Source organism: Eleginops maclovinus, chromosome 9 (genome assembly GCF_036324505.1).
Source record: "Eleginops maclovinus isolate JMC-PN-2008 ecotype Puerto Natales chromosome 9, JC_Emac_rtc_rv5, whole genome shotgun sequence".
Classification (NCBI taxonomy): Eukaryota; Metazoa; Chordata; class Actinopteri; order Perciformes; family Eleginopidae; genus Eleginops; species Eleginops maclovinus.
Genome location: NC_086357.1, coordinates 13,978,471 through 13,990,580, shown reverse-complemented (window position 1 = coordinate 13,990,580; position 12,110 = coordinate 13,978,471). Strand labels below are relative to the sequence as shown.

Genomic DNA, 12,110 nt, shown 5'->3' with positions numbered 1-12,110 from the left:
TCCTGCCGTTCCAGACGTGTCCCCCTGCTTAAGCCAGTACATGTCCAGGCCCGTCTGAAGTTTGCTAGAGGGCATTTGGATGATCCAGAAGAGGATTGGGAAAATGTCACATGGTCAGATGAAACCAAAATAGAACTTTTTGGTAAAAACTCAACTCGTCGTGTTTGGAGGAGAAAGAATGCAGAGTTGCATCCAAAGAACACCATACATCCACAAAGCGACGGTTTAGTGGAACGGTTCATGAGGACCTTGAGTGCTCAGCTGGCCTCACCACTGCCCGGGATCAAAGTGACTGGGACCTGCAGATACCCCTCATCCTCATGGCTTACCGCAGTGCAGTCCAAGACTCAACCGGCTGTACTCCGGCGTTGTTGATGTTGGGCCGGGAGCTCAGAACGCCACCGGAGCTGGTCTATGGACGGCCACCAGACGCACCTGATGCCTTGGCTGGTCCGGAATGTGCCAGGTGGCTGCAGGACCGTCTAGAAAAGACCCACAGCTTCGCCAGAAACCAGTCTCAACAGACGGGTGTCCGTCAAAAGCGGGTCTATGACATGCATGTCAAAGGTCAGGATTTCCAGGCTGGGGACCTTGCCTGGGTGTATGGACCAAAGAGAGTGAAGGGCCGTTGCCCTAAGCTGGACAGCAGAATACTACGCCACAAGTGAATCATGGAGTAAGGAGGTCGCAAAGGGAGCGGCGGATGCCGGATCGCTTTCAAGGTGTTGATCTTCCTCGGGGACGAGGAATTTCCGGGGGGGGCAATGTAGCGACCCTGCAGTGCTGATAGGGGAGAGTCTCACAAAGGGGGGAAGGATTGTTGGGGGGAAGACGTTGCCCTAGTTAGCCGGATAGGTCAGGTAGAAAAAAGGGGTGGGAGAAAGGAGACCGGAAGGAGTGTGGAGCAGCGGAGCGGGAGATAGCGGGAGAGTGAGAGAAAAAGACAATTGGACAAGCACGTTTTGCCGCTTACCTTATCTAGCCTTTGTTGTTTTGGGCAGTCTTCCAACCCCGGAATTCAGTCTGTTGTAGGGTAATAAAACCCGGTTCACCGGTTCAACTAAAACCTTTGTGTCCTCCTCATTGAACTAGTTAGCCACCCGTGCGGCGGAGCTGCGAACGCTACAATATAGTATAAGTGTTTACTATAGTGACCCAGGTCCAAATAGCAAATAATATTTAATAATAAAAAATATGAATAATTGACAGTCAGTAATCATTTTTCTACATAATAATTACTTTTACTTTTAATATAAGAATATTTCTCTGATGACACATTTTTTGTGTAGAGATTTGACTGCAGCACTTTAACTTCTATTGTAGTGTTGGACCATTATTATATCTCCCACCACTGCACATTAACATATTTTTTTGCAACAAGTATTCAAACTTTAAAACACTTACTTTAACACTTAAGAACTTTCAAGAGAGTGTAAATAGCCTATGTGATTGTGAAGTAAATAGGGTTAGGGTTTGGCAAATAATTTCCACGTTGGGATTAATAAAGTATGTCTTTTTCTTCTAAATGGTTGCTTGATGTCCACAAATCTAACACTTACACACGCATCATCATCAGGTTACGTGCTGATTCTGGACACCAATTAACATTTCTTTGCTGTTTGTGCTCAGTCTCTCGGTGTCCAGCGGCTGTCCTGCCAAGTCCTGAATCCTGTGGAGTCGGATTCAAGGAGCTTTTCAAAAAAACAAAACACGTCATTGCATTTTTACGGCCTGGGACAGATCAAGCCAGAAATTTGTTTAAGTCAATGAAAGGAATAAGTGTTTTATATTTATACCTATGTATTTTATACCTAATTGGTACTAATGTAAACCACATGGCTGTTGTTATACACTGATAATGTTATTCACATGTAGCTTTTTTCATTTACAATACTTTTTATGAGTAATAGCGGCTCCACTTGCACCTGTATCATTTGCTTTTATCTCTGTGTGCAGCGTAACGTTTAATGTAAATCTTTAAACCATAACTAATTAATTTATAATAAATAAGCGTAAACATTATTTAAAGAGCCCTTATCAAACAAAATAGGCAACACATTGCTTAACAGGTAAAAATGAATATGAAACAGATCATTTTTGAGTGTTTTGGGCAGGTTTTTAGGGAGCCTCAGGATGACAAAAACTCGTTTTAAAACAAAACCACGGCCCAAGGATCTAAAACTACACAAAGGTTCATAACGGATTGAAAAGGCCCAAAACAAATCTGGAGTCCGGTCATTCAGACCTTTAAATCAATCAATTAGAGCTTAAAAACAACTATAATGCTACATGCTAGGAACCGAATGAATGTCACAGAAACATGTATATGATCATACCTATCCGTTCTGGTTTAAGGTCTACCTGCTAAGTTTAACATTATCTTTTTTTTGTTAAAATTATTTTGGTTAAGATGAGATGCAGTAATCACAGAACAATTAGATAAACGCATGTACAATAGTGTCTGCATTTCTCAGATAAAATAGATTTTATAACTAAAAATATGATTGACTAAGCTTTGTGATATGTTCGTTTGTCATTAGAAAAATGTTTCAGTCAAATTCTGAGAAGACGAGACAGATAAAAGGCGTGTCAAGGTATGAGAGCTCAAGACACCCTATTACTAACATGGGAACACTTTCAAGACAGCAGATGAAATAACTGAAATATTTACACGACAATTGTAGTATGCTGTTAGTCACTCGAGGGATGTGTGGGAAAGGGACTGAGCCACACCGATACCAGTCTGTGTGACAAGAGGTAATAGCCCCCTTTAGTATGAGTGACACTGGCGGAATTAACAAATGTTTGTTAAGATGTGTGTATCTCTGCGTGTGTTTGTGTGTGTGTGTGTGTGTGTGTGTGTGTGTGTGTGTGTGTGTGTGTGTGTGTGTGTGTGTGTGTGTGTGTGTGTGTGTGTGTGTGTGTGTGTGTGTGTGTGTGTGTGACTAAATAATTTCTAGTGAAACCTATGTTCAAACAACATTTTTTATTTTATACGTGTGGCTAGCTATGCATTATCATCAGCTCTCAAAATACAAGATGTTGTCCTGCCAAAAAATGTATTTAAACCTGTTGTTTAACCTGCTGTATGATGTCATAAAATGCATGAAGGTCTAATGATTCAGGTTTCATAGATTGAACGTTAATCACAGATCCGAGTTGCGTTAGATAAACAAAGACTACTGTGAGTAAGTGCTATGAGTTATGTTTGAGATGATGGTATGATATGATAGCATGTTTGTGTGATTCCTGACACCTGTTTCTTTTCTTCTTTTTTTTTGTCTTTGAGTGCTATGATAGAGGAGCTGTCCTGACCCCTGTGTGACCTTAAAAGGCTTTGTTATTGCGATACTGTAGGTAGTTTATGTCTGAGGGAAGCTTGCATGATTTACACGTCAGATGAAACATGCGGGTAAATGGGAAATGGAAACAATCAGGTGGCAAACATTCCTTCTTGTCATGCAGAGACATACAGAGCATGAGGGTCAGAACTTGGCGAGAGTAGAGGCATGGAGCCAGATTATATATATATATTATTCTAGCATTCCTTATTATTGTATTATGATATTGTTTCTGTTAATAATTCCTTTTTATTCTTCTTTGTTATCTTTATCTTCCTTTTTAGGTTTCTTTCCTTCTTTTCTGTATTTATTGCTTAGCACAGACACCTACATTTGCATTGAATGTTGCCAGGAATGTGTTGCGCAAGCCAAAACCAACAAAAAGCAAATGGGTGTAAACATGGACATAAACGAGGATGAATCATCAGGTCTTCTCTTCCTCTTACTTGCACAAGGTTTCATTGTGTTTGTGGATTTTTTTTTTAAATCACCTGCCCTACCCTTCTTTCGCAGCGGCGTCTTTCCTATCGTACGGATTCCCTTCATTTGCATATTTGCTGTTTAAGTTATGACTTTTCCGACTTATCTTCCTGCCCATTTGAGGATTTTTTTTAATGACCAGGTTCACAGTTAAAGCAGGGATTGAAAATACTAAAAGTTGCAGAAATACACTGAGAAGCAAAGAGCTAACTGTGAGATTGAAAAGGACTTTTTTCTGACCAACATCTCATACTGTACGCCCCGGGTGCTTTTTTTCCATCCTACACTGTCACATGCTCATACAAGTATGAACAAAATGTTGTGTGAGAGTATAAAGGGAACTAGAGCTATCATCATTTCGAAAGGGAAATTATTGAAAGCAACAAATAGTGCATTTCCGGTCGCGGACCAAAATAATTTTTGAATCACACTTTCTGAAACACTGTTGCAATCCTCAGCTCAAAGAGCAGTTTGAGCTGAGTTTTCATACCGGTCGGAGAAAACCAAGTTTAAAGTTTATGCCTTGGGTTCTGAAAAGTTGGGTTGGGTGTTATTTAATATTTTTTTACAGATTTACCCATATCTTATCATCCGAATGAAATTTATTCAAGAAACCTTTTAATTCAATGCATCACTGGATCAGATATTTCACCAGTTAAGCAAGAACAAATGGATTTGCTGTAGATTAAAGAATATAACATCTAACACATTGTTTTCTTGTGTAGGAATTTCTTTCAATGATTTTGTCAAAGAAATGCAAAACTGTAAGAGAAAAAACGTTTCCGGTAGGTTATTATGTTTCACGTGCAGAGTTTATGGGCGCCAGCTCCCATTTGACCCGAGGTCCTGCCGCCTGCAAGGCGTCACGTAACTCCAGTCTCGGATCACGGCCTCCACACCAAGTCTGGATCCAGAGAGGTCCAGAAGCGGTCAGAGGGAAAACAGACAGTGAAGTCTCCTGATTTACTCCCACACCAGGGCCCACAGCCTGCTCATGCTCATTACACAGACACAAAGCAAGATGTGCTGCCCTGCTCGATCTCATAAACCGAGACCTGAGCATGCCATTGATGCACAATGGAATAATAATACTCAACCTCGGGCAACTGACAGTAGGGAATAACAACTAATGTGCACACACAATTAGGTCATTTCCAAACCGTGATTGTCCAAGTCCCTGTGACTGGGAAACCTAGTGCTTTGAAGTACGGGACAAAGAATATGAGATGGATGAGGAACTTTCCATCAGGTTCCTTTAACAGCTGATGCACATGAATAATTCATCATTATTATTGTCATTTCCTAACTTCTCTGTTGGTTTAAAGCTCAAATCATCCAGTGAGAGGGGAGAAAGTAAATAGGTTCTATGTATCAGTTGTGGGAAATATGTGAATGGATGGGAAACTTTGGTTTTCATTGTCTCTGTTTGGATGGGATGACACCCAGACTCAGCCTGACTCATCACTATGTGCTGCTCGTCACGACAGCATTCATTCCAACAACTTAGTTTTGGATGGGTGCCCTCGTCTTTAACTTTATTGCTCTGTTGCACTGCCGGCCTATACTGCTGATGCGAGTTTTCCTGTGTGCTTTTAGACTGTGACAACTTCACACCTCATATACACTAAAAACATATTTTTTACCCCCCTTGTATTTTCCCGGCGACACGCAGATCATGTAATGGAAGGTTTTGGAGATAACCATAATGCCAAAGCCTTTACCTCTTAGCCTTGTTGTGTGTTATGTTAGTAACATACAATCAACAACAGTAATATCAAACAGAAACAGGAAATATACAGCAGTGGTTGCTCAAGGAAAATCTTACTTGGCCACGGGAATGAGCTGATCAAAATCCTTCCTTTTATTAACATACTTTGGACAGACAGGTTTCAAAGGGAAAGAAAAGGTAACAGTGAGTTCCTGATCTGATCCTCTTCAAGAGATTTATCTCACAGTTGATCTGTGAACCAGGAGATCCTGTTTTGTTGCCTCACAGCAGACAGACCCCTTCGAGGCTCACAAGTTTCTACATGCTTTAGCTGATGTGCTGAAAAGTGAAAGCTCAGGAAATGTGGGTTGAGAACAAAACAATGACCCCTTAAATTATAATATACTAAATATAATAACTTGCGACATCTGCTGTTGTTCACTTGCACTTTTAGACCTGTAGATAACTATTCACAAGAACGCTCATAAAGTTGTAGTGTGAAGGTGACCTTGGGAAGAGTAGCAGTCAAAATATTCTTAACTCAAGGTCCACTCACTATCTTTGAACTTTTTCTATCCATCCATCCATTAGCTATACCAGCTGATAGTTGTGGGGCCAAAAGGTAACTTTAGGCTAAAGTCGAGGCACACCCTTGTCAAGTCACCAGTCAATATCCTCTGCTGATACAAAGAGAAAGACAACCACTCATGCTCACACCTCACACTCACATCTCACTCTTGCACACTATTAATTAGTGCAGTTCTCATGCAAGACATATCCCTTCCAGATGGGCTGAATGCTTGGCCAGTGATATTACTGCTTGCATCTTTCTCAACTTAATAATAAAATCAACTTCTCAATTTTCACGCTGCGCTTCCAGCGTACCGATCATTACAACTGTCAACATGACGTTGTTTTTTCACACACCCAAGTCACAGCTACTCAATCACAACAGTGAAATACAATATGGTTCACAGAAAAAAAACTTGATGCTGAATGTTATTTGGTCTATCATTTTATTGTTAAATGAAGAAAAAAGAATTAATTAGTTCTTGTTAAAATTATCAATAAGTGTGCAATTTACAATAATGACTTTCTAGCTGTAATCTAAAATTGGGGTATTCATTTTTCAGGAATACTAGTGTTGTGCCTGTTCCGGACGTGCCCAATAATTGGCGTTAGTGACTGTGGCCTCATTGTTTGGATTTTGATAGGTGTTTGCACATTGTTCCTTTAGCACAACCAAAGTCTGCCCTGTTGGAATGGGTATTTGCATTTTTTCTACAAGATTGCTAATCCCAATATCTTCACAGATTTACCAAATTCACTTCAATCTGCAACACAGGCCGTGCAGTAGATCGGTCAAAGGGTTGGTGAGATAATTGAAAATGAGGTACAGACATACACTCACATACACTCTCTATGCATCTCACATACTGTGGTTTACACTTATAAAGTGCTTTGATTGTTTGCTTGGAAAATATCAACTTGTTTGCTTCAGTTGCATCAATCAGAGAGTTAATAAGAGCAAAATGAAAAAGAAAACGACAACGTCACTTAATTTCTTAAAAACTCCATTTCCAGGAAACATTTATTAATGTCATCTTGCAAGTCAATACGCACTGAGAACAAAACTAACAATCTGGTTACATGCAGTACATCACTTTGTTAATCCCTTTCAAGTAAAACACACAATTTATTTAAAAAAAAAAGTGCAGCTGAGTCATTAACGTCATTTTAAACCTAAGCCAATACAAAAACGTAAGCAAAACAATTCAGTAAGACAATACTAAAAAAAGAATCGCTCTACACTATGTAACATTAGATCAAGAGATCAATCAGTCATTAAATTCACTGTGTGCATCACTATTGCACTCTATGATTGTCTGTCAAACAGTTCACTGTGGTGTCCTGTGACAGCCGTTCACTTGCATGAACATTAATGAAAGAGCATGCATTTGATCCAAGGGAAAATAACGAGCGTATATCAGAATCAGAATCAGAATACCTTTAAGAACATGTACGTTGCTATATATTTGAAATTTTAAACTTACTTTCAAGTATCAAGTTGCAGTGTCTGAGGTCATTACTGTAACAATAACTTATATAATAATACAATTAATCTTTCAATAAATTAACATTACCACATACATTTATCTAAAAAATGGCATATAAAATATCATGTTAAATAAATAGAATAGAATAAATACAGAAATAAATAAATAAATAAATACATACATTAAAAAACATTAACCTCATAAAAAACATTAGAGCTCACTAGTCCTTTCTTTTAAAATGACCGTAGGGTTGATATCACTTCCGCTTGAGTGTGATGAGCTTGAGTTAATTATTGTGGACCCCGTTTCTTTGACATCGGGCACGTGAAAGGATGCAATGGGACAGGGGCCCCGTACATTATTGCAGACCAGCTTCTGCAACGAGGCGGTGTTGACGATGTCGAAGCCCACGCTGCCTCCGAATGTGCTCGGTTTCCAGTACTCCGGGGAGCAGATAGGGTTTCCCATTAAGCCCTTGAGTGAGAAAGGAGCCCCCATCTCCACCATGGTCTCCCCAAAGATGGCGTTCTGCCTGGGTTTCTCCACCAGCAGACCTGGGTAGAGCTCCACAGCATCGACGTGGCCGTAGAACTCCTCAAGCAATTCAGCCATCTCTTTCTCTCCTGAGTAACACAAAGTAGGACATAGTTTTAGTCAACAACTCAATCTGGCTTGTCTCACTCGTACAGCAGATGCAAAGCTGGCTGCTACTATGAGTTCATTGTTTTGAATGATTCAAACCCAGAAAATAGTAGATTAAAATTATGTCTTTTCTTGACTTTACGTCCATCTTCATCTTGTCTGTCTTACAAGCATGTACACGCTGATATCTTTCTCTCATCATACATCATAAATCCTCCATGTGAAAATAAAATCTTCTCGTCTCAAGCAGAAGGCCTCTCTCGTCTGTTTATGTATTGCTCTCTGTGATGACAATCTGTTTATATTATCTCAAGATAAAATGAACATCTGCTTCTTAAAGTAACATAAATAAATTCCTAACCTCCAAAGGTGCTGGGGACTAAAGTCCCAACATTTTCTTTCATAATAAGTAACCTCGGATATAGGCTTAGTTTTTTTGATATGTTGTGTCTGGGTGTGTTGTTCTGCTTGCAAACCTACAATCATTTAATTACAATGCTATTAATAATGCAGCAATCATTTGGCCTGAGGCAACATTTCTGGCACTTTATTTTGATAATAATCTCTTTACTAATCCCATGACGTGATCCTTTCCACTTATAAGTACATACTAGGATTTGTGACTTTGTCTCACCTGTCATGTCTTCAAAAGAGGTGTAGGGCTTCATGGAGAATCGTTTCCTGTACGCGTTCAGAGACTGGTAGCGCATCTGTCTGCTGTTTTCAATGGATTTAATGGCTACATACATAATAGGTCCTGGAACATTTCGGCCGCCAGCAACCTAAAAACATGAAGGGAAAGTCAGTAACTCTGCATTGAGGCAGCTGAGGTGTGACAATCTGAATCTAAATGCTACTCAAAAAGCTCTTACCCGTCCAGCAATCTGATTGGTGAATGACTCTACAAGGTTTCCGATGCCGTGCTCGGTCACTACGGAGGTGTTAAAGACAAACTGTTTATAGCTGTAGTCTTTCTCCTCAATGTGGAAGGAGTCAGGCATCAGGGGGTGCCAGTGGTACAGGGTGTTGAACTCAGACGCAATACGGTTCTGGTACTGGAAGCGCTGGTTGAACAGCAGCTCAGGATCAAACTTGAGCTTGAAGTTATAGCCACTCAGGTGCTGCACGTAGTCCTCGATCACAATCTTGATAGTCTCTCCTACAGGGCAAAATATTACATATTTTATATAATGCAGATATAAAAGATGTTTAAAGTACCATTGACAGGCTGCAATTGTTAAACATGTTTTAACTAGGTACTCTGGTTTAAGTAGTGTATTTCCTGTGACTATGTTTGGATGTTTATGAATGGTATTGAAATGAAAAACTAAACATTTCCTGTTCCTGTTTTCACAGTAGAGCACAAATGCTTCACTGTGGGCAAAGGGTTGTTGGTTAGTGATTAAACAAACAAAAGGTACAACTTCCTCCTTGTATATTCCCACAGTATCTACTCAAATACTATGACAATTGCCAGCAACCTTACAGCTTGTGCAATTGTGCATTAACTCACCAATCAGAATGAGCCGGGTGGTCTGGAAGAGCCTCTCGTCGTTCCAGTCAGGGTGGATCTCCTTCAACACGTCACACACCCGGTTGTGCTCCCGCAGCCAGATGGTGGCGTACATCATCAGACCGGGTACCAGGCCGAACGCCTCATGGCCCACAGCGAAGCGGTGGGACTCGGGAACATGAGGGGGGTAGTGCATTTCGGCTCCCACTTCCTTTACTGTTGGGGGGTACATCTCTCCATCCAGGATCTGCAGAGTTACGCAAGAGAGAAAGCAACTGTGAGATCTGTGTGGTCTGAAGCATTGGACTGTTTTAACTTCTGTCCATCTGACTCCTCTCATACCTGATGTTTAAGCTTGCCATCCTTGAATAGTCTGAGCTTATGTTGTCTCTCCAGGGTGTCTCCATAAATGTGGCTGAGGTCCACCTGAAAGCATAAACAACAGCATTAATACAATTTATTAAGTCACACATCTATTTGTCTACCTTTTCCAAATTAGAATCTGATTAGGCTTGAAATTTAAAATGCTTACCCCGTGACCTTGAGCGAGGGTAAAAGCAGGTCCTTTCTTCATATCAGATTTGAAGAACTGGTGTGTGAAATGCTGTGCGAAAAATGCAAACATCAGGCTGGTGCCCTGCGGGTCCGGGATGAACTTTCTTCTCATCAGAAGCTTCTCAGCCAATAGCTTCGCATCAGGTAGCTCCTTTTTACCTGGGGAAGAAGTTAGGAACCTCACAGTTAGCATGCAACACTGCTATACAGAATCAAGGCAGTTTGGATACAACAAATGAACATAATTGAAATGTAGTGATTTCCTTGTACGAAAAATTATCGATGAAGTTAACAGTCTTACTAAATCCCCTTTTTTTTAGTTCTTTAGCTTTGGCTAGCTGGTGCAGGTTTTACTGTGGCACATTTCCATTCTGCCAATCCAGCAGAAAGGATCAAGGTTTGCTATGCTTGTGATGTAATGCGTCCATGCTAATCCTGCTCATTATTTAAGAATCTGAATAAACTGGTTCTCCAGAGGCAGAGAAAGTGTACTCACCTACTACCCCCATAGGGGTTGGGCAATCCTCCGGCACAGGCGGAAGGGAGCGCGTATAATAAGAAAGGTTGGAATAAGCTTCCCAGCTTTTGTAACCATAATCAGCATTGAAAGTCGGAGGACTATCAATCAAGTGGGATCGAGCTAGGGAGAAAAGACAAAACATTAGATTATTAGTACAAATGCTACAGTATAACTGCTTCTTCAAGAGCTGGTGTACACATTATTGGATGTTTCATAAAGCCAATCCATTGTATTAATTTGCCTTCAGCTAGAGACGCTTACATGTCAGCACATATTTCATGATGCCATCCCGGAGAAATGAGATGTTGTTGATGATGTTCCAGAAGCCCTTAAAGTGGGTGAGAAGGTAGTGGACAGTGTTGGGCGACGGCTTCAGGGATACTTTGATCCAGGTGAGGAATTCAGCTGTAAAACCCAAGAGGGAATGTTAGTCATTACACAAAAGACTACAACAATTACGATCCCCTCACTTGTGCCATTCACACTCACGCGTTGTGCAGTTGTGTCCATGATATCCTGTTCTTGTGCAATCACATTCGTAATGATCTGCTCCTAGTGCAGTGCAAACACCCTTGTTCTGGCATGGCTCTGAGCAGCATGGGTTACCTTGGACACACAAGGTTGGACGGTTATTCATTTGGTTAGTGATTCACTTCATGGCATCACAATTCTGTAAGAAAAACTTAAAGATGTATATGAATCAAAAATCTCATAATATTTATGTGATAATACTTTTGATCTAGTGCCACTCTGGTATTTAAACCTTTTAGTATTTAAACTAAAGGTTAACTAAACTAAAACCTTTTAATATTACAGGCTATGATGTTCAAATAAAATCCATTTAAACATAATATTGAGTAATTATAATTATGCCATCTGATATACAGCTACACACAACAAATTGAAATATACAAATGTATATTACATTTCAGCCACATAAATCGGAAGTTTAAAAATGCCAGCATTTTTACTTTTTAAAATCAGAGTTTCTGTTAACTCACCCCCTTCGCAGACAAGAAAACCCAGTGCCAAGAAGAAAACTGCAAAAGTAAATTTGTTCATGCTCCAAACTCTTTGTAGGATCTCGTTATCCTTTCCTTCTCTCTCCTTTCCTACGCAGTGGTGTGGCGCTGAGGCAGACTTGTGTAAACGTGAAGAAACAGCATGGCTTATATAGTGAGCGGTTAGCCCTCCTCTTTTTTTTTTAATGAATGGTCGAGACGGGGCTCATAATAGGCTACACTCTTTCGTGAGGAATTTTCCATCTTTTACAATCTTAATTCCTCAGGAATGT

The 12,110-nt window shown here is 40.3% G+C and overlaps 1 protein-coding gene across 1 annotated transcript; it reads right to left on the bottom strand.

Annotated features, from left to right (window-relative positions):
* Positions 1–7,086: 7,086 nt before the first annotated feature.
* Positions 7,087–11,973, bottom strand: ptgs2b (prostaglandin-endoperoxide synthase 2b). The gene is made up of 10 exons (XM_063890896.1): positions 11,818–11,973; positions 11,306–11,422; positions 11,078–11,221; positions 10,793–10,936; positions 10,274–10,455; positions 10,084–10,167; positions 9,742–9,988; positions 9,101–9,387; positions 8,863–9,010; positions 7,087–8,209 (listed from the first exon to the last, which is right to left on the bottom strand). The coding sequence occupies exons 1-10, from the start codon at positions 11,876–11,878 to the stop codon at positions 7,797–7,799; spliced, it is 1,827 nt and encodes a 608-aa protein (XP_063746966.1). The 5' UTR covers positions 11,879–11,973; the 3' UTR covers positions 7,087–7,796.
* Between the last annotated feature and the right edge of the window lie 137 nt (positions 11,974–12,110).